Here is a 24,125-nt window from a genome sequence, read left to right on the forward strand (position 1 = left end):
TGAGATTTTTTAACTTTGTGTCCAAATCTAAAGTTAACGTACAAATACAGTGCGAAAATAATACAATGGAAAGACACTTAGTTATAAAAACGCGGAGACTTGTATTTTAGTAACATTTTAAATAGGTATACTGAGCAATACTTATTTCAGTGTTGCTGTAGTAACCGCGGTGTGGACAGATAATATTGTTTTAATATGTTTTTCTACCAAACATATGCTAAAAGTATCGATATTTAAACTTCAAAATCTGGAACGTAATACTGATGTTGCCAATTTAAGAGCCAAATATAATGCAAACTTTAGTGTAAAAGTAATACAAAATTTGTATGTATGGACTTGTAATTATCGTGATCTTTAGAGTATAAAGCAACAGCTATAGTTTTATTACAGTAATAAATTACTCATAAATAAGTGATGTACGGTAGTTTATACTTTTTATGGATTATATTATATGTTGTTGAATCAATGCAAACATTGGTTTAAACAAAATCCTATAATTTTAATTAACCACCATTTGATTGTGGCTTTATGCTGAATCTACAATTAATTGACCATATTGGAATTTCACTTGATTTGATAGTAGGTGGGGAGAAAACATATGAGCTGACAACACCATTACCTTCACAATTGTCACTTTTTCGATTTGTGTGAGGAGTCGTGTATCGCGTTATTTGTCATGGCATAGAAAAATATTTTGCATTTGTCGTGTGAACATTAACAGTTTTTTACGCGCCGTTTACATACGTTTATCATAAACGGTGTCATGTAAATAGACCGTGTCGTAGTAACACGCGTGCAGGGTGATAAATGGGGAAAATATTAGATAGTTTGTGTGTAGTGTAGTGAGAGTGGAGATGGATCGCCGATGTTCCCAGTCCGTACGAACGCTGGTTTTCGACGATTCGGACTCGGATCCGCCGAAAAATGGACAGAAGAAAGATCTGTCGGCTTCAGGAGCCCCGTCATCGCTCAATCAAAGCGCTGAAGGTACGCCTCATGTTAATAGAGTTGGTCGTATATCTATACGATACGCCTGTTAAGGCGATTTCGCAGTGTTTTCAAGGTTTATCTGGCGTCAATTTAATTGCTAAGGCGTGAATGAGTGTTTTGCGGGCATTGGCAATGCGGCGAGCGCGCCGTGCGTTATGAAAACATTTATAATCGTGTTATTGAGCCGTAGTCTGCACCGATGTCGAATGTTTTCATGCTAATTGCATTACGGTGACCCAGATGGCGGTCTCATTGATAAAAATAAACAATAAACACATATTTGTATTTACGATCATAAATTACGACGCATCATACACCTTTGGTTACGTTATTTTTTATTATTTTCGGGTACACACACTTTGTGTTGTCTATTGATCGTGTTTTAATACACATCATGTTATCTACTACCTGATATCTTAATTACATTGACTGTATTTTAAGTTGATTAAAATAGTAAATACAGAGATAAGTATGAATACATGAATGTAAATGTTAACACTGAATTAAAGATTAATAAAAAAAACAATATTCCATGTTTTTTTTTTGCAAACATATTTGAATAATTTTATTAACATTTAAAGCTTTATATACTTTTAGTAACAATTTTGATGAATTCATTTTAGACTGTTATTTATTTACAATGGGAAAAGCATGAACCAATAAATATTTATATGAACACTAATGATTACTATGAAACATTTCTTTATATTAAGATTAACAATTCATCTATAATTGTGAATGTTTGTTATTCAATAAATGATTGCAATAATAATTTCTGTTAGATATCTTGCTACTCTTAAATCTATTGAAAAATATTTTAACATTTATTTTTAACACACAATCTTTCTTATCTCAAGACATTCATATCAACAAATCTTTTTTTAAGAACAACAACACAAGTCAAAAAATTAGTATTGTTTTGGCAATATGCAACAATCAATCAATGTATTATAAATTAGTCTGAACTGTTTCCTATATTAAAATTGTCTACAATGTTTTATAGTAGTCTTAATTAATTAGTGACATAAAAGAACACAATATATAGGTACTAATATGCAAAAATACGGTTTGCAAATTTTTATAATGCTAATTAGATTTTACACCCTTTTCATACTGTATTCCTTAAAGGCATTGGTGTGAAGGAGTTTTCCCGGGATAAGATTCTGGCTATATATTTTCCCAGGATAGAAAGTAAAACCTAAAACCTAAAACCTTCCCAGTGTCTTAAACTATCTCCACACCAAATTTTGTAAAAATCTGTTTAGTACATTTTGAGAAAATCAATAACACACAGACCGATAGAACAGGGGACATTGTTTTATAATATGTATAGATGTGTGGTTTGATTCAGCATGTGATGATGGTATTCATTCAAATTGTTTTGGAGCAACATTGTTGGGTGCTTGCCATTATCATCAATTGCTTATTATATTGGCCTCCTATAAAATAAGGTGACATTATGAATTAATTATTCTAATGTAAGGTTATCACAATTATACAGGAATAGTATAGTAGTTTTGTTTAATGTAATTTTCAGATTATTAAGGGTATTGTTAGGGGCATTTCCCATGAAAAGTATGTTTTCGACAAACAGTTTATTGTTACAAGCTTCAACCATTTCTATTATCAGTATTTATGGCTACTTCAAAATCGTTTTCGTGTTTAAATAGTAAAAAATCAATTTTGTAGTAATAGGGTCTGAATGATGCAAAAATACAGAGAAAATGCTATCGATACTAATATTGTAAAGAGGAAAGTTTGTGAGTTTGTTTGTAGGGGCTAACCTCTAGAACTTCTGAACCGAAATTTCTTTCACTAATATAAAGCTATATTACTCTTGAGTGCTATCGATTTTTTATCACAGGAAAATATAAAGTGGTACCTTTATCCTGTTAAAAACTTATTATGCGAGCAGAACCATGGGAAAAAGCTAGTTTATAATAAATTTTGACATCAAAGCATAACATTTTCCATAACTATTTATTGTTATTGTGTCAGTTATATCTTCCTGTTCAACTTTATATGGTTTTATTATGACTTCAGTGTACACATAAATTCCTGTTATTTCAATGAATGGAATGTATTGAGCTCTTAGAAAATTATTGGAAATAATTTAATTTGCATATTATATTACTGAGACATATTGATACCTATAAGGCTGTAGAGTTTGTTTGCACATGCTAATCTTAAGAACTACTTGTTTGAATTGAAAATTTGATTTAGTGTTAGATAGCCCATTTACCAAGGAAGGCTATAAGGCTGTATAACATACTGACCAATAAGAGCGGAGCATCAATGAAAAATATTGCAAAAATGGAGAAAATTTATTCCTTTTGAGAGCTTCCATTGTGTGTGCTGCGTTAATGCTGAATTATGTGCGATGGAATAGTTCCTCGTAATTTTTTTTAAACATATATCATAAAACAAAGTCCCTGCTGCATGTGTCTGTTTGTGTGAATGTAATAAACTTAAAAAGTTCCCAACAGATATAGATAACCTTTGGTATGGAGATAATTTGTGACGATGGGAACAACATAAGCTAGTTTCTATCCCGGAAAAATATAAAGTCGGAGTTTTATCGTGACGCGGGCGAAGCCGCCAACATAACATAGTTTAATATTTGCAGTACATATTAAATGCTTGCCTCTGACTACTTTGGTGTCATGGTTGTATTATTATGCGCGGTAAGACCACTTCTCTGAGGTCCCGGGTCAGTGACTGTTGGGATCAAGTGATTTTGATTTTGGGAAAATATTTTCCAAATCGTTTGAGAAGGTTTCTGAGTTTAATACAGTTTTATTCCGTCGCGGCTCGCAGTTGGCAATCCAGACGATTGCTAATCCGTACTACTGAAGTCCAGATAAACTCATATTCACTGTACATATTTTTTTTTTATTATTCTGACAGGACAAAGTGCCTCCACTGCATGTGATGGTAAACGCAATGCCGTCTAGATAGAGAATCAAAAGCCATTCGACAGTCATGCCGGCCTACTTAGCTGCTTCTTCGCACTACGGTTAATGTTACTTTTATGTTTTTAACTAGCGACCCGCCCCGGCTTCGCACGGGTGCAATGCTGATACTCAATACACTACAGAAAAACTGTGAACGTTGTATATAAAAACATAGCGGCCTGCTCTGGCTTCGCACGGGTATAACATAACAAAATAACAATATTTCTCCACTATTTAATGGCTGTTATTATTATACATATAAACCTTCCTCTTGAATCGCTCTATCTATTAAAAAAAACCGCATAAAAAACCGTTGCGTAGTTTTAAAGATTTAAGCATACATAGGGACAGAGAAAGCGACTTTGTTTTATACTATGTAGTGATACACACCTCCACGCTCCATTCTGTTTTAAACACTATGTTTCGTACATAATGTATTCATATAATTTAATTAGCAATGAGTCATGCTTAACGTAATTAAAAACAGCACATTTCACCTAAATACATGAGGTTAATTTAATTTCGTGTTTACTTCGCATATCGCTTGCGACGAGTTCTCAAACTATCATCGGCAGTGGTCCTCAACTTTTTCTTTAGAGCCCCTTTTAAGCAAGAAAGGGTTATGATTTTGAAACCTATGTATGTATGTATTCATTTTATGTTCTACTTGATTTTAATAAGTGAGGTATTTATCGATTCGTTTTTGGTGTGTTGGTTATAGGCTAAATATCTTTCCAGAATGTTTATATAAGAGTTTCTTATTGGGTTTGATAACGAGATCGTGAAGATGGCAAAATCAATTTTATTTATTATGGTATAAGGAATGACAGATGTTACTACAAAACTATGTAGTTTCATCAAACGACTTCTTTTATTAAAATATGTATGTTGTTGGTCTAGCATAAGATTAAAATATTTGTCTGAATGACTAGAGAACCAGTTCGTTAGCGGATGATGGGCACTCCTAAACAGTAGCAATGTTAACGTGGAACTACTAAAGCTTTGATATGCTACTGAACAAAACCCAAAACCTAATTTGTTTAGAGGATAAAGTTGAGAATGATTGGCTTTGAAGACAGAGGCATGGAAGGAGTCCTCAGATGCTGATAAAGTTTGACAAGAGCTGTACACTGTAATATCCTTCAAACCATTTATTAGTTGTATGTACTTTGTTATTATCGTTTAAACGACCAATTATAGCAATCGTGGTTATCTTTTGCCGTAACCAAATCAAACTGGAGTGAATCCGACTCCCACTTATTGTATTGTTGCATAAAGCATTATATATCCGGTTCTAACAGGGCGGCATAATTGTCTCGGCTGTCGAGGGGTAATCATCTCTCGTCAGTCGACGTTCTATTGGACCCGTCTCCACTTATTATCAGGTGCAGTGGGGGCACTTTATCGTGCTCGTAAAAAAAAAACAAATTGTATGGGAAATTTTTAGTATAATGGAAATCGGTGAATCGTGTTTTTTTTTTATAGTATCATGCTGTTGAATTGTATTCCGGGTCACGTGGTCCAACAATTTCGTGTCCTTTAAACGAAGCGTGAAGGGTCGATCGAGCAGCGCGGCATAACGACGGCAATTGTCAACAAATCGTACAATATTGTAATAGTTTTCGGAAGTAACGCTGTGTTATGTTTAAGGCGTTCCACGTAGTAGATTGGAAGCTAACAGTGAAGTGGGAGGTCATTGGTTCGTCACTGTTATTGTAAAAAAAAATGTTATTCAAGCTCTGACTAAAACAAAATCCATAAAAATTCTAGTACCGGCTATACTTCAGACCCATTATAGGGTCAAGAAATTGAGCGATACTCTTTGTATTCATAGTATATCCCCAATAAAAAGTGTTGAAATATTTTGACGTTTTTTGCATTTATAAATCTTCAACTCCAAAGCCACTTGACATGAACAATGGACGCAATCGAAAGTGTTGAATGTGTCACTTCACGCGGCACAAACAAACCGCCCACGTTTACCAAATGGTAATTCGCTTGCATCGGTTTTTGGAATTTTGATTATCCGCCATTTTGCATCGCGTTGTTTTGTATGCGAGTGCTTCGGTAGTCTGTGTTGTTGCGAAATGTGATATTGCCACAGTTTTTATTATTCTATTGGAAGACTATCATCTTTACTTATAACATTTTAATCGGCAGATTTCTGTAGGTTATAGATATTAATGGAAAACTAATATGGGATTCGTTATTAGAGCAACAGAAGTCAAAATACAGTTTTTAGAAGTTTTGTCAGGATGTATGTTCGTACACGCATCACGCAAATCCTATGGAATTGAATGCAGTTTTCGCTTATGTTTTGCTAGAGGTTTTAATTATAATAATAATATATAATAATATGAGCCCTGTATTATATACTTGCCCACTGCTGAGCACGGGCCTCCTCTACTACTGAGAGGGATTAGGCCTTAGTTCACCAAGCTGGCCTAGTGCGGATTGGTAGACTTCACACACCTTCGAATTTCCTATAGAGAACTTCTCAGATGTGCAGGTTTCCTCACGATGTTTTCCTTCACCGTTAAAGCGAACGATACATTCACTATGAATACACACATGATTTTTTAGAAAAGTCAGAGGTGTGTGCCCTTTTGATTTGAACCTGCGGACATTCGTCTTGGCAGTCCGTTCCACACCCAACTAGGGTATCGCCGCTTTAATTAAAATATAGGCACCATTTTTCACCGGAAAATATAAACCAGGACTTTTATCACGGAAAAACTTTTTCACACGATCGTATTTGTGAACATAACCTTTCACCATCATTATCGTCATAAGACGTAAATAAGACGTGATTAAAGTAATATACACAGGAAGTTATAATTAAGTATGTCATTGTAAACATTCGTCAACATTGGACATTTGAAAAGGTCATAGGGCAGCAGTAGCTAAGGGTCAATATAACCCAATGTCTGACAACTCCCTTTTATGTAGAATCTAATTATAATCATTAGAACGATATACAGACCGCATTTATGTAAGGATGAGGGGCAAATAAAAGAGAGGAATCCTACTCAAAATATTTACTTAATTTTAATTATGAGGTTGTGTGCACGCCCTAGCGTCTGCCGTAGCCACCATTGCTCGCGAGAGACAGAAAGCACTATCACCTTTCTCTCATGCACCGAAAATCAGATATGCGTACAAAAACATTTTATTATAATTCTCTTAAAATACGATCAGATATTATTCCCCACATTTATGCATAGTAAGACGTATATGTAGTGTCAGGTTTCCTTTCGGAGAATTCCACCTTTCGTCACTGGAGGGCAGTCTTTATTTTTATAATGATTTCTTATGTTTACGCGAATGTTAGACATTGAAATTAAACTAATTTTCGGATCTTCAAGACACTGTGAGCTCATTCTACGTAGATCGGACCACCAACAGCAAAAAAAAAATTTAAAAAGTTGTATAATTGTAAAATGTAGGTCGATATTGTAACTTTGACTTTGCGGATGAACAACACCTCAGTCCCCCCCGTGACCATGAAGGCTGCAAAGTCTTCGAAACGTCGGGAGAAAAATAAAATACTAACCGCGATAGAATCCGAAGTAGTCTTTATTTTTACGAAATCGAATGTACCATATTTTAATTTTAATCCTTTTATTAGTAAGTATACTGCACTTGATGGCAAGGACTATGAATAATGCAGCTAATGTCGATGACCAATGAAAAAATTGCATTCGTCGACGATCGGCAGAAATATTCTGCTTTGTACTTGATTTCTTAATCCTGTAACGCGAATTCCCGGTAAATTATAGCAGGTTTCCCATATGTGCTCCGAAGTCACTAATAATGTTTTTTTACATTATCAGTCTTATAAAAAATTCGCAAAGCTATACTTAGGTAAAACACAAATTTACTCGATCAGCTGTATGTCAAAAACCCGCCATCTTGCCTCTTAATAAGGTTTAAACTTAGAAACCGGTGATGATTTGACAGCTATTTAAGCAATTCTTAACCACCTCTTAACGCTAAAACAAGTTTATAAGTAAGTATGTGGCTACCATGTTTAAGGAAAATATTAAATATAAACAAAACTTATAATAACCTACTTTTCTTTGTAATGTCGACAGGTAAAAATACGGCCAGTGTTTGAAATGATAACATAGTATTGTTTACTTTTAGTTTTTCCTTCCTTGACTATGGCTGTGGACTTTTTGTGTGGTGGTAGCGTAAAGCGGGCTTCGGATTACAAGGTCTTGTGTTGGACTCCCAGGTTAGACAGTATTTTATATGAGTTCTTGTAACGTTTATCCAGGATTGAATTCTCGATGCTGCTCAATTTAGGCAGATAGTTCGTAAAAAGTCAAATCCTTTCTGAAACATGCTTAGTGTGTTGTGCCGACTCCATATCTATATGACATAGGGCAAATAAACGGCCAAATATTAGCTAGCAAGTTCTAGCACCAATATATTGAGTATAATCTTTCATATGTGCATCATCATCAGTCGCAGGATGTCCATTGCTGAACATGGGCCTCCCCCAAAGATTACCAGATCGATCTATGGGAAGTGGCCCGCATCCAGCGACCTCAACATATGGGTCATATAAGTTAACATTAGCGGAAATATTATGATTTGTATTTATTTATTTCACAAAAAAAATGTGTTACATGACAAGGTTTTGGTCCCCTGGCACCCAAACTAGGTTAACCAGTATTTTGGGTGAAGTGTTCATTATAATAGATTTATCGCACTCTTAATGAAATAATGACTCATTTCAAAATTGCCAATTTGTGGGAATCGTCAAACAACCAATTTCTGTTTGCGACTTATTAGTTTTTTCCCTTTCTTTTTCATTGCTATAGGTTTCATTTTTTACCTATCTTTAATAGGCTTAATTTTATAGCAACTTCAAATAAAAGGGTAGCATACAAAAATTAGTTTTCCGACGACTGCCACAAATTAACAATTTTGAAATATTGTAGGTCATTATTTTATTAAGACTGCGTTATACACATACGACTCGACATATATCCAGCAAGTTTAAAAATTTGCAACTTGCGGAAGACAATCACAAGTTTTCTTGTTAATCTAAACACAGCTTAAGCGATATATTGAAATATAACACTTAATTCAATACAACATGAAACACTATGTCCATGGTGTGTCCGTGGTCAGCTGATTAGTGTTCGCTGTTATCGTTATCAATGCACTCGGACGGCGTTTGGTGTTATCCGGGTACGATAAGGTATCGCCGAATATTTGCTGAACATGTGTCGGAATTCTTAAACTATTGACATAATAGTTTATGAGGTTGTCTGTACGTGAAAGGGCTGGTAGAAATGCAACGTAAGGTTCGAGAACCTGAACCTGTTGAAACTGTGAAGGTTGGTGAGTGTGGAATACATATTCCACTAACGTGTTGGTTGGAAAGCCTGGACTTATTTCCAGATTTTTTTTATACCGATGTACTTGTCTATACAGATGTTTCTTGTTTTGTTTATAAAGTCTGATATTGAATGCTATGTTCTCATCGTCGGTAAGCCGGAAAGTTGTGAATTCGATTCTCAGGTGAGATAATTTGCTACGTGTTTTGAGCATCGTATTCCTCAAGTAGTGACCTTACGTTCGGTCACGTTAGTTTTGATTGTATTTACAACCGCTACGTTTTGTACTCGTAAAAAGGTAAATAGAAAGGATAAAACCCCTCAGGCAGCGTAAACAAGAGTCCTAAACTGGTCTAGGCCGGGCCGGGTGTCTAGCGTTTATCAGAGCGTGCGCGTGCGCCCGCGCAGCCTGTTCACGGCACACGACCACATTGTTTCAAATGTTTTGTGTTCACGACTGTCGCACATAACTGTGCTTGAGAGTCGCGGATCTTTGTTTAGCTCATAACTTATCTCTGAACCTAGCTCTTTATGTAGTGATATTATGGTTTTAGGACACGTTGAAATAGTGGAGTATGGAGTCTATATTAACTCCTTTTTATGACTTAAATGCATACATAATTACTTGTACAATCCAAACTAATGTTGGGTGATCTCCACAGCCCAAAAAGAGTAAACATCACAGAAAGCTTGATCCAGCTATAATTGGGTATTATAGAAACAGGGATTAGGAAGGTGTATAGATTGATTGGGCCACTAGAAGTCACTCGTCCCAAAAACGCAACATCGAGTTGTCAATTTACAATGACGACGATTCTGTGGGCCAGTGGTTTCTCGGCTCGGATCGATTATTTCTCTACACTAATCTGCTTTAGACAGTACCCCTTTTATATCAGTCGTATAGTATACTACTAGTAAGACTCAGTGGTGTAGTTATTGCGTGCGTGGTGTGACTTTTTATGGTCTCGGGTTCGAATCTCTGGTAAGGCAAGGGCACATTTTTTCTTTTCATTAGCAGCCCGTAGGCTGGAATTTGTACTCCACATGGCGATAGGCTTGCCCCCTGGCAAGGGCATATACACACGCCGAAAAGTGAATGCATTAGTTGCGCCACTGTCTACCCCTTCGGGTTTAAAAGTGTGTGTGTGTGTTTGTGTGTTTTTGTAGTAGTAAGTCATACGTCTCGTGCAGCGACTGGTTGTGCGTGTCAGTGGCGCTGGGGCGAGCCGCGCGGCCGCATTCCTCCTGCTGAAGGTCTAGGCGTTGGTTCCTGTCGTGCTCCGTTGGTTTCGCAGAATTGACTAGTGGGTTACCCTTCTCCTGACGGTGTTGGTTTTGATTGTTGAATGGTTGAAGAATGCGGGTGATCTGGTCGGTTACTTACGTATAAGATTGTAGATTTATCTTAACAGGGGCTTGTTTCAAAGTATATATTAGAAATACGAAGTTTTGTGAAGTCTGCCAACCCGCACTAAGCCAGGGTGGTGGACTAAGACCTAAACCTCTCAGCATTGGAAAAGACTCATGCCTAGCAATGGGCCAGTATTAACACAACTAGTATCTAAGTAACGAAGAGTCTCCCCGAACGGAACAGTAACGAAATATTCGCGCGGCCGAACGCGAACGCGAATGCTGACCCGTAAGCGAAAGTAGTGTTAAACAGTGATAGTAAAATTAAAATTTATTTGATGTGTCTCGTTTGAATAGAGGAAGTTTTTTAATAACATTGTTTGTTGGTTTGGGTTGTATACGAGTGTATGGTCGCGTATCATATACATTAATCGGCAGCATTATATTAGAAATAAATACACTCGAAAGTAAACTATGTGATATAAGTATATAATTCAAATTGCACTACAAATATATAATAGAACCTTGTAATCGTAAGCCAGCGAAATGTTTAGTAGTTCGGATAATGTAAATAGTATAATAATCATGTGTGTTTTGAAGACAGCTTTACAATACGCTAATTGCATCACACCATGCATCATACTGACTAATGTAGATGAGTATTTGATATACACTTAATAGTCATCTCTTATGTTACATCGTCTATGAGATATGCAATACAAGTATTTTTCTTTTATTGCCTTGAATGACGAGACGAGTTGCCGTTTGTCTGATGGTAAGCGACATGACCGCTCATAAACAGTATAAACACCATCCAATACTTTGAATTACAAAGTATTGTTCGGTATTCCACTGCGCTCGCCATCCCGAGACGTGAGATGTAAATCTGATTAAGTCCAGTAGTTACACTGGCTACAATGTCCTTCAAACCGGAACACAACAGTGACTACACACTGTTTGGCGACAGAAATAGACATTGCGGGTGGTACCTACCCAGGCACTCTCATTTATGAGAGCTACCAGTCAACGAGAAATCAATGACAAAATTTTTCGTGGTTTATTATATTATTATTTTCTTTTCTGTTAATAAATTATAATATGAAAATCCGATATAAAATCCGAAATATAGTTTTATTTCGATGTAAAATTCGCAAAAGTAAAACGTAAAAGATATACTCCCACCAACAAACTAACTAAATTACAAAATGATTAAACCGACCAGCCTGGAAATACATGAATACGCGAGCACTATCGGTATTCAGTACAGATATCAATTAATAAAGATTACCAGCTCGTTTGTACGATGGCAGCGGTGCTCGGCGGTCGAGAGCGTCACAGTTGCAGCGCGGTAGTGCAAGTCTAATAAAAATATTAACGGAAAAAGTATGGTTTCGGCATTTTTACTACCGTTTTTATTTTAAAGGTGGTATAGATGGCATTTTAAGTGGTCACGAGTTATCGTAGCGAAGTATTAATAAAACAATTACATTAACTGTCAATCTTTGAAATTGTTTAATTCTAAATAATCTTACAATTCTAATGTTATAACGTAAAGGTTTAGGCATTCTAGATTATTTTATGATGTCTAATATAGGAAGGTTTTAGACTTGTAAAGGCCTGGTGTACTTGAACAAGCAATCGATATCAACAGCCATTGTAATGCGAATAATATGTAAAATTCTACCGAACGCAAAAAACGTCTTGCGTAATTCCGATACACGAAGGTAATAAGATTGAAACCTCTTTACAAATTGTCGAACACAATCTTGTGCATTACTTTAGTATTTTATTTTTTTGCAAGAATTACATAGACATAAGCCAGTCTACACCGAAATGCAAGTCTTGTATTGTAGTTTTAAAATACGTGGGACTTTTTACGTTGGTCAAGCAAAATTCGATTAATATTCCATTCGATCGCACTAAATGGAGACCATGTTCAGTTCTGACAGACCCAGAGGACGATATGATTGGCTATTCGTCGTGAAAACGAGTTTTTGAAACTCTTACAATCCACAAGACCGTATCCATAATCGTTGAGGGCTCATCATCTCTCAGTGACCGTCTTGAGCCGAGGTTCGTAACCCGTTAGTGGGTTGCCTTCAGCATGTTCGCTTAAGGTGGTAGCTCAAGGTCCATTTTCATACATTTTGTTTCGGCTTTAATCTGGGTAACTAAACAAGTATTGGCAAGTAAAGAATTTAAATTCACGTCTAGTTAGTGATTAGTTCTCGCAGTTGAAGAAAAATGTAAAAATAATTAATAATCATGGATATTTCGGCCTTTAAAATTTAATATGACGAAATTTTAAAGGCAGAAATATCCATGATTATTAATTATTTTTACATTTTTCTTCAACTGCGAGAACTAATCACTAACTAGACGTGAATTTAATTAAATACAAACTGTATGAACCTTGAGCTACCACCTTAATTATCAAGGGTTGCGAGCGTCTAAGGCGCTCTCCAAAAAGTCCGGTGTGTTTGTATAAGCCGGTCCTTGTCAGGCTACGTACTACTACTACAAACGTAGTGTCACGTTAAAATAAAGTAGGACTTTCGTTTCAAAACTTAGACCCGAAACAAATATTTTGAGTTCATAACTGTTCCACACTCCACACTGACACAGAGATATTGAGTGAACCCTAAATATGGAATGCAGTCAATTGAATGTCATATGCTGATAGAATCGTATGTCCAAATAATTTAAACACCGTACGTATTTTGGTAGCTTGTGAGGCGTTGCCTTGCATTGTCGATGCTATCATTCCTGTCTCAAAGTGATAATATCCGTGTGTGAATCACTATGATGCGATGAGTTAGGCGTTTGTGTAGCGTCTTCAACTGTATTGATAAACTAGGTTTTGCATGCGGCTTCGCCTACCTAATAAAGATTTTCCGACTTAAATATTTTCCCGGGATAAAAGTGGCCTATAGCACTCAGGAGTAATGTAATGTTGATTAGCGCGTTGAAACGAACAAACTCTTTACCTATATACTAGTAAATATTATCATTGTAATGGTGAATATTAAGTGCATGAATCAGATGGGAAATTACAGTGTTATTATTAAAACATTGTTTAATTCAATTAATGGTATTTACAACATATTGAAGTCTCAAAGTTGAGCAGTGAATTAAAATGTTTGGTAATTCGAAGTTATAGTGGTGTTGCTGCTGTTTTGAAAGAATATCACATTTATCATCAGAATAGCAATATGCTATAATGCTCGACTGTTATAAAATATATTTAAATATTGTAATAATATACAAGAAGTGGAATAGTAAGGTGACACTGAACGACAAATGTCAATACTAATATTTGCTCCACGCGAAGCGCCTACTTGAATCATGAAGCTAACGCTTAACAAGGCTGATTTCAAAGTCAAGGTTGAATTCATCTTGATATGTATTACTTTACAAATTCCCGCTAAGGATGTCAGAATTTACTCCTGTAAGCATAAGAACTTTGTCACGTCTTTTTAAAGTGAATACCTGATAAAATTCTTCATTTTACAGAATGAGTTTGCTTATATTTGATTTGGACCCATTTTGAAATAACTTGTATATTTTCGACCCATTTGATCATCGATTTACAAAAAATCTACAAAGACTAAGCAAACCGGGCTTTGGTGGTGCGTTGCGTGATGCATGCATTACTTTCATTGGTCATTCTAATTCTCCTAGTTGGAACTCCTCAATTGCGACAATATTCTTGGACAATTTCAATCACTTACCATCAGACATACTTGATCGTATCTTCCGTGCTACTAAAAAAAGGTAACTTATCGTTTTACATGTAAATCGAGCAAAAACAACTTCACATTTTGCTGAATATGCAAACGATAAATACATCACTACTTTAGCCTTATCTGGCACATATAGATTGTTTGTGTGTTTGTTTATCAAAACAAATACAATATTAGTGTCTGGTGTCCCCAATATAGAGATTACGGATAGACGATCTAAGTCATGTTTATATGACCTGCATAATGCAGCATTGGCTTGGACATTTCTAGATTAGGGAAATCATTGGGTGTTTGGTGCTTGGATATTGTTATCGGTATTCTAATTAGTTTGTTTTGTTAGGTTAATTATTTCTTCGATTATGTGATTTGTTGTTGACATCAATATTTTAACATAATCGATGTCTTACTATTAAGTAAGACATCGATTATGTTAAAGATATCTATTCTTATCAAATAACTTAATAGTTATTTGATAAGAATAGATATCTTTCAATTATACTTAGTAGTTTGAGTCTAGGCACGAACTAAACACCGGATGGTGCGTCGCGCGTTTACCATTTATTGGCCACGATTTGGTTTAGCATGGTTCGATAGGTAAGCTTTAAATTTGGATAATTGTTTTCGGATACACGCCGTGTAAGTAGCCTACCATTTAGAGTCTAGTCGGGGTTCGTATATTTTACAAAATGCTTTGTGCATGACTCGCTTGACGCTATCGGTATTCGAGCACTATTATGACTTCGACGTGGCTTTTCATTTCTAGATAAAAAATCAATAACAACTCTCAGAAATACAAACAATATTTTAGCACGTCAATAATCTAATCAAAGTTATGTTATTACAATATGTCCACAATTTGCTTTACTGCCGCTGCACTGTGGCCATGACTTAGTTTCAGCCCACTGCCCTTCGCGCTGCAATTGATTCACATCTATTGCCATGACGAATTGATACAGCTGTTAGTGTTTGTACACCACGAGGGTACCGTCTTAGTTTTAAGTCGTGATTGTAATGCTCTAGGGAATTGGAATCGACTGGCTATGTATTATTCACGAAGACCGGAGTGGAGAAGGTTCCTTTGTCTATATGGGCAGTGATCACTCAGTAATGGACTTAACTAGTTAAATTTAAGGGGGTCTGTGTCTCAATTCTCGGACTAAAAAGCTTCCGTGTTAGATACAGTGATAATTTGGGTGGTTCGAAAAATAATAGTAGCAGGATGTGTCAGCATTCTGGACTGCAGGCGTCGGTGAGACCACCGGCGCGTGACCCGCTACAGGGCAGATAATGCCTAGGCTGGCGTGTAGTATTGTATGTATGTGTGATTTTACAAACATCTCATTCCTTGGATGGCGAGAGACTGTCTAAGAGCCGTCTCCTGCGATGGTTGCTGTTGCATGCACTTGCGCACCCCGTGACCTTCAAAATTAGGGAGAGAGTGTTTAATTGCGGGGTTTTAATTAGTAGGACAGTTTATACTGGCGAGTACAGCTGAAATCCGTTAATAGATTTCCCCGATCTTAAAAAAAAGCATCCTAGACTGGGTGCAGACTACCCGTGCCATCAGGTGACCTGCTATAAAAAAGTGCATGTCGTACAATTTCATTAGTAATTTTCATTGTTTCGGCCTCGCTCGCTACTTTAATAGATAGGTTACTTAACAACTGTCTGTCAAGTTCCCAATTCGAGCTACTGTCCCGCGTGTGCGGCCGTGGCTTAGTTTAGCCGGTCGCCCTTCAGTTAAAATCAATCTTGATCTGTCGTGTTTTGTATGTTGACTATGGATTGGAGATAATTGTCGCTAGGTAATCCGGTTGCTAGTTTTATGGGAATATTGATCACGTCATAACATCAACAGACATGGCAAAAATTGGGTGCAATAGTTGTTTCTCTGCCTAGCCCTTTGGGGATAGAGTGAGTATCTAAATCCAGATGCTATTCACCAATTAAGATGTTAAGACAGATAATGTAGTCATTTGATTACCATTTAGGAGCATAGTTGACAATGTCATATTTTTTTTTCAGAGTTTGTCAAAATTGTTTCACTGCACCTAACGATAAGCAAGGTGGAGCTTCAAGTAAGTATGTACGGACCTGCAATAGATACAGACATCCAGGTGTCTTTTTATTTGGTCACCTTACCTTACAGAAGCGTTTAGCGTATTTATTACTTATGCCACAACGGTTTTCTACTAATATAGTCTGACCAAGACAATAAAAGACTTATTTTGACGACGCTACTTTAAAGTTAACGTTGTCAATATAAGAAATTAATTCCATATTTTCCCACAGCTAATTGAAAATTTTGGCACCACCGCTGTTGGAGTACCATCAGACGAGTGCCATACTCGTCTCGTTCAGTAATTGTAATAATTCAGACCGTGCCACATGCCGACATAATAAGTCTCCTTAAATAGTAGCTGTCTACATTGATCGATGTACAGTGTAATCACAAGCTTCATGCCAAAAATGTAAACAAACGTATTATACCCACTTTTAATAACTTACTATCTGTTATAGCTAATCTAGTTGTAAGGGGTTGCTAGTGGAATGATAAAGCAAGAGACGATTTAACATTTCTACACAAAAGAGTGGTAAAATTATTATTCAGCGGTGTAATTAGGTTTGTCGAAGCATACCGATAAGTGAAGCTTTATTTTTGTTACAACTGTAATTGCAATTTCAACTATAATGTTATAAAATTAGAGTATGTTGTTATTCGTCACTAAAATTTCAACTTGTTCCCTCAGTTTGCACCTGGCTTTGCTATGTAATACTTTGAAATTACACAAAATACAATACACATTTCATTTCATTCGTTTCCGGATCAGCCTGTGTATGTGCGATTTCAACAGACATAATTGTGTCGATAGCCCAGAGGTAATAACTTCTCGTCATTCGACATACTATTGGACCTCACTTCACTTACCATCAGGTCCACTGGGGTCACTTTGCAATGTCAGTATAAAAAATAAGTAAGTAGGTATTTGTTTACATTATTGTCCCAGCACTGTTGATTGCACTTTAGACTGATAATTGATTTTGTCCATTTCTGAACGCACTGAGAACACAACTGTACATAAATCAACTTGTCTTACGCTAAGTACATAACAGGTATGGTAATTACGTTTTTTTTACACTTATCAATTTACTTTTTCTGTAATACAAGGATACGTTTACAAGCATATGTTTATGATTCTTGTAATTTACGGTAATTAGAAGGTATTGGTTTTTGTTGTAAGGTCATAACACCGTGGTGGGTCTGTTATATGTTTGATACAGTGTCATGGGATGTAGTGTAAATTATAATGTAATGATTTAATTGAGTTTCGCTTAGTAAGGGTCGAATGTATAGCGATGCAAGTTTAACCATTGTTTGAAGTCCAATACAAAATAAATACATTTATATTTTTTTAACATTCCCTGATAACTTTCAGTAAATCTATTTTTCGCAAAACGTATCATCGCTCTCTTAATTCAATAATGACATATTCCAAAATTGATAATTTGGGGGAATCGTCAAGAAACTTATTTCTGTTTGCGACTTTTATAATTTTCCTTTTTTTTCATGCTATAGGTTTCATTTTTGACATATATTTAACAAGTTCAATTTTATAGCAACTTAAAAAAAAGCTCTCTAACGGAAATGAGTTTTTTGACAAGTCCCACAAATTAACAATTTTGGAATAGGTCATTATTTTATTAAGAGTGCGTCATATCCCAGGGTCTCAATAGCCCAAACCCATATCCCTAACTCAAAAAAAGAAAGTCCTCACATCGAAAGCAGTGTGGAGCAACAACACAGTCGCGCCCACATTATTCAAATGATTATCGTTTGTATGTGACACGCGTCGCGACGCACTGACATACAGACAGACGGGCGTTATCTGATGGACGCGTGGGTTGCGAAATATCTAATGTAAACAGTTGCGTTGGCGCGGCGGGCTGAGACGGGAAGGCGCGAGATCGATGCCGAGGGGAATGTTTTGTTATATTTATTTCATGCTTAGTTTCTGGACTGATAGGTTGAAGTGTATTGATATATCGGAAAAATTCTAATAACTGTTATTGTTATTTACTATAAAATAATGTCTATAATGCTGGCTGCGGGCCGCTTCCAGTAGGTCGATCTGGAAATCTTTGAGTGAGGCCCATGTTCAGCTGTTTACATCCTGCGGCTGATGATGATGAGTGTTCATGAATGAAAACATCGCGGGAAACCTTCATATCTAAGAATTCTCCATAAGAATTTCGAAGCTATGTGACGTCTACCAACTCGCACTAGGCCAACTGCCGCACCCTTCACAGCAGAAGAGGAGGCCCGTGCCCAGCAGTGGGATAGTATAAAATACAAGCCTGGTATTATGATAATGCGTGTAAAATTATATTTTATATGACTTACGAAGATGAGAAAGTAACGGAACGATAGGTGTAATATATTGCCTGTATACTCAAGATTTTTTGCGACCATACGATCCTGCATGCATCAGTCAATTAGCCGAGTCGTGAGCGGCCATCAGTCGTGACCTTCTAGTCAAGCTGGGATGGTAGAAAAAGTGGTGGTAAAAAGCATCTCGTCCTCCAAAGGTTTATACTTTGTCTACGTGGTAACTGGTAAACAATGGCTTATGCAGGAGTTCACACGGACGGTTTCGTTTCGGGGTTGTACTTTTGTGTATCTAGATTCTAGATCAGCGATCATCATCATTTCAGCCGGGAATCGTCCACTGCTGGACATAGGGCTCCGCCATTGAGCGCCACAGGGACCGGTTCTGGGCCGCCCTCATCCATCGGACTCCGGCGACCGCCACCAGATCAGCGATGGCGGACCTTTAATTGTTAAGGTGCCATAAATATAAAAAAAAAGTATGGCCTGTAACGTGCCATCCAGAGTCGGTTTTGTTTATCCGAGTTGCCCCTTTTAAGCGACTTTTTTATGACCCAAATGTGTTTTTTTTAACGGGACTCGGCAAAATGGCATCACTGCACCTGATGTTGAGAGAAGTGAAGCCCAAAGTAAGATAAATATACAATGTTTGACATAATACTCGCGTGCCCGAATTGTTTTGACACGTGCTATTGGTTCGCCATCACTGTTCAAGATCATCTGACGCACTATCTGTTGTGTATCAAAAATTTTGGTATTATATTAGCGAGTTATAGAAATATAAACAATAATAAATCTACTGATCGATTTCGAAAGTGCCTCGTGTGTAATGCGTGTGCGGTACGCCGCAATGAGAACCCAGGTTCGAATACCAGATCTGAAAAAGTGGTATTGGTTTTACTGCTCGGTATCAGTTCGGAGTATGAAATTCGTGCTTGATTGGCGTTCGCTCGTCTTAATCTCATTATGGTTCTGAATACACATGGTGAAAAGTAGGTGTCCGGTTGCATCCCTACCTAGACCTTCGGGGACAAAGGCGTGATGAGTTTTTATTACTGTAGTCGAGATCGTATATCAACTCTTACAGACTAGCCGCAGATAGATTAAATAGCTCGTACCGCGCCTGTTGTGAGCGTAAAGTTTGTCAACAATTGTTTTGTAGTTCGCCAGTTCGAGTGTTGCCAGGTGTGGGGCTGAGGGAGCAACGTATTGTGTTATACCTCCCTCGTTAGGAAAGAGATTTTTACTATCTTGTATATTTGCTTTTTTTAAAAAGGATATAGTCAGTAGACGATATCCTGTGGCTGTTTATGATTTAAAATATTGGTAAACTTTTCTTGAGATTGTATTAAAGGAATTGAAATAGAAATTTCTTAAAAATATGGATGGCAAATTTTATTCAAATACATTAAAAATCAGCAAGTGTTCGTTTATAACATCTTTACAAACTTTTACATATTATATCAAATGGTTGCCCACGTAAATATGTATAGTACTCAGGAGTAATTTAGCTTTCTATTAGCGAGAAAAAAATCAAATCCGTTTATTAGTTCCTGAGATTAGCGCGTTCAAACACACAAACTCTTCAGCTATACATAATAGTATAGAATTAATATTACACGATTTAAATTTGTTACATTTAATTCCCCGTGAAATCTACACGATGGCAACCCCAGCCGCCGCCGCGTGTTTCGCGTTTTGGCAACGTTTTCAATGTCGGCCGGTCGGCCGCCGTGCGCCGCGCGCCGTGACGCGACCGTTGCGTAACGTGCAACATGTTTTGATTGCTGGTTCGATTTCTGTTCGTGTTATTGTTTACTCTGGCTTTTGGCCTGAATGCTGTGATTAATTACTGTATTGGTATTATTGACTCGGTGGTGTTGTGTGCGCGCGGTACGACCACCGCTCTGACTTGGTTCGAGTCCTGGATCGGGTTAAGTTGTATTTAGTTTTTTTGCTTTGTATCTGCTTGCGCGGTACGGCAGTGCCAGGTCCTGGGTTCGATTCCCGGGGTCGCGCTGTTATATTTGAGTTTTTCTGCTTGTTATCAGTCCGGAGTCTGGAATTTGTCCTCGATATGGCGATAGGCTCGCCCCTATTACATTGGACGGAACACACATAGCGAAAATGGCCGCCCTAAATGAGGGCGTGATGTATGACGTATTTGCGGTATTATTAATGTCAAATATTTTTGGTTTGTTTATGACACAGCGATGTTGTTTATGAAATAGAAAGTATCGTACCTTACTGTCATTGATTCTGAGAAAAGCAAGCGTTTCGTCGAAACAAAGTTAATCAAAATGTCTCACAATTTCTTCGCAGAATTATTCTGTACTTGACAAGTATGGTTCTACGCACAGATGACGTCAGTAAATTTATATGACTAGCTAAATTGAATTAAAATCAGAACAGGGAGAAGATATCGTAGCATGCTTGTAGTCGTGACATGACCCTAGAAGTCGTTGAATCTCACTGTGATTTGTTTTGTCTAAAGTATTAATCGGCCGGGTTGTTATCGTATAAAACTAAAGCGCATTTTTCGTAGGTCAATGAGATTTACTTACGTAGCATCACGCTCTATTCCATTTTCAAGGATAGGCAGAGTTGTAACACTCACATTTCGCTAGCTATGTTACCTTACAAATTTACAGTAGAAGAGTGGACATTTGGCTGGCTATGCTATAGGAAGCGAGCGTTGCCATTTACTGCGCTCAATTCCAGATTCTGGTCTAATAGAAAGAAAAAGAAAAGAAAGAAAGAAAAACGATTTATTAATACTGAACATCGACTTCCCTTCATAAAAACATTTTCCATTGAAGTCCTTTTTATCCGAGTACGTTACTCTATGATGCTCGACGGTAAGTGCACGCAATTGCAGCCAAGTAAAATGTTGACAAGGGAGCGACATCGCTGGCTCACTAGTCTATTTTATTTTTTAGCACAAATTAATTATGTTATCACATAATTTTATGTCTTTTCAGTAAAAATAAGATGGGAAACATGAGTTATTAGAATTTTACATTTATTTTTTTCAACTTAAGTAGAAATTAACATATTCTAATAGTGAGCCAGTGATGTCTCTCGAAAGTTAGCGTTCTACTGTATAACATTTCCTGTTACTTCATACAAAAACTTGTTTATTTCTAGTCTTTCTGATATACACTAAGTGTTACTACGCAGTCCTCGCACGCGACCTTATCCAGCAAAATCCTGTTGTGTACATACTTTCGGGGATAAAAAGTAGCCTATATGTTAGTCAGGGACATTGTCTATTTGTATACTAAATTTCATCCAAATCCGTTCAGCGGTTCCTGAGTTTACTTCTAACAAACATCTTCACAATATTAGATAAGATTATGTGTAATGTGTAAATATTTTTTCGTTTAGTTTTATTATAGTATTTGTAAGCAATGAAAACGTCTGCGTATTTGCCAACTGGCGCGATTTATGTAACCTAATGGATTCACGGATACATTCGACACGATGATGCCTATAGGAATTCTCTGTGATCAACAACATTCTTTATATTCTCTAGAAGTCCTAGGAATTGGAGGAATTGGAGACGACTGTTCGTAAAATTACGTAAAAGGCCATTATTTGTTTTTGTTAAACTACGAATAAATCCATGACTGAAATGAGAACAATAGAATCATGGTTGTGTTGTCTGCTTTCTGGAAGAATAAGGACTAGGGAAACGTTGTTTAAATCCCCAAAATGGTAGTTTCTCACTGTTCTTTTGTTATTCAACAATAGTTATCATGCAATTAATAAAACTCGATGTTGTGACTTGAGAAGTCACATTTCGTAAACAATTATTATTTTAGTTACTTTGCCCATCTTCATTTTATCGTTACTTTTTGTGATGTTAATATTAACTTCTATTAAAACCTTTCTCACTCGGCTAACTTTGTAAATAACCATTGCATCTGATTATTAAGGTCGCTGAGCAATTTTCTAGACCAAAGAAATTTCTCTAGCTAACGCGCAAGCGCGAACTGAACAGTTATAAGTAGATGTATAAATAATGGAATGGTAAAAGTCAGCAAGTCTGGGCCGATGAGACTAATATTTTATGAGACTATACGTCTTGCGAAACTCGTGCTAGGGAGAGATTTATACGCTTTGTATTATACTCCAGGCAGTAGCGTGAATTCGCTGTTGTATTCCGCTTTGAAGGACATTGTAGCCAGAGTAACTGGGCATTACGAGACTTAACATCTTATCAGAAGACTGCTTCAGTGATGTAATTGTACACGGTACGAGTGCTACTACCGTGCTTGAGGTCCTGGATTCGAATCCCGGGCCGGGCCGATGACAATTGTGACAATAGGAACAATGAACAATTGGATAGAAACAGAAATTATATGACGTAGGTAGTTGGAAAATAGTATAAAACTGTATTGAAAGGTTAATAAAGTGACTTTTTGAATGTTATGTTAGAATTTTATGTCATAATTTTTCATTGAAATTATGACCTAAATTACAATAATAAAAATCTACTCTGCGTTTTATACAGGGTCATTTTGACATTGCGTTACTTAATAAAAGCACATACTCGTCTTCACCTTTGCTGACAAAATTGTGCCAAAATCATCCATTAATAACCAATATTTTCACAAAAAAATCTGGTTTTGTTTTCGGATTTTTTCTAGTTTAATGCGAATATGGCGTGTGTGTGAGTGTATTTCTGACTGAAAGTATGATTCTGCCGCTATGACGAATTCTATTAGAGTAGAAGTAGTGGCATTAGGGCGAGTAAAATTAAAATAATTTTTTATTAATATTATTTATTTTGTTCGAAACTTACACTTTTTTTATTTTACATCTACGGCTCAAGTAACTTATTGTAAAGTGTTATTGTCACGTGGATAAGTATGTGGTTTTATTTAGTAATGCAATATCAAAATGACTCTGTATATGCAGTTATTAGCGGCTTTGCCTCATGATTATTCCAAACATTATTAATTCCGTTTGAATTTCGCCATGTCTAAAGGAATTTGAACCTAGTCTCAACCCGTTTAGTCTTTCCTTGCTCCATCTATTAAACTGAAATCGTAAACAACATGAATTATTTAGTTTGGAAGCTGACACGTTTTGTTGAATGGATCTTCACTGCGAGCCATAAACACTGTGAGAAAGTTGTTATACCGATCTATTGTGTTTAATAATATATTATAGTCTTTGTTTGAAGCAAAGCGTGGGATTCATACTGAATGAGTTTATGTTTGACCGAGTAAAAGAATTTCCGGATTAAATGTACCGCAAGAACTGTGTGCATATTTTCAAAATAAATACTGACCTGCATGATCCACTTGGTTTATCTATGTTTAAAATTTCAATTAATTCTATT

The 24,125-nt window shown here is 36.5% G+C and overlaps 1 protein-coding gene across 3 annotated transcripts in view; it reads left to right on the plus strand.

Moving 5' to 3' along the window:
- The first annotated feature begins 555 nt into the window (after positions 1 to 555).
- Positions 556 to 24,125, plus strand: part of LOC115442953 (microtubule-associated serine/threonine-protein kinase 3) — an 86,278-nt gene continuing 62,708 nt past the window's right edge. For 2 of the 3 annotated variants that reach the window (XM_037439449.1, XM_037439454.1), the window contains exon 1: positions 557 to 987. In XM_037439449.1, the coding sequence (XP_037295346.1) occupies positions 855 to 987 (133 nt within the window). In that variant the 5' untranslated portion in view covers positions 557 to 854. Of the gene's footprint in view, positions 988 to 24,125 lie in introns of all 3 variants that reach the window. The other variant, XM_037439455.1, reaches the window with a different exon arrangement.

Source organism: Manduca sexta, chromosome 3 (assembly GCF_014839805.1).
Source record: "Manduca sexta isolate Smith_Timp_Sample1 chromosome 3, JHU_Msex_v1.0, whole genome shotgun sequence".
In the NCBI taxonomy this organism is placed as follows: domain Eukaryota; kingdom Metazoa; phylum Arthropoda; class Insecta; order Lepidoptera; family Sphingidae; genus Manduca; species Manduca sexta.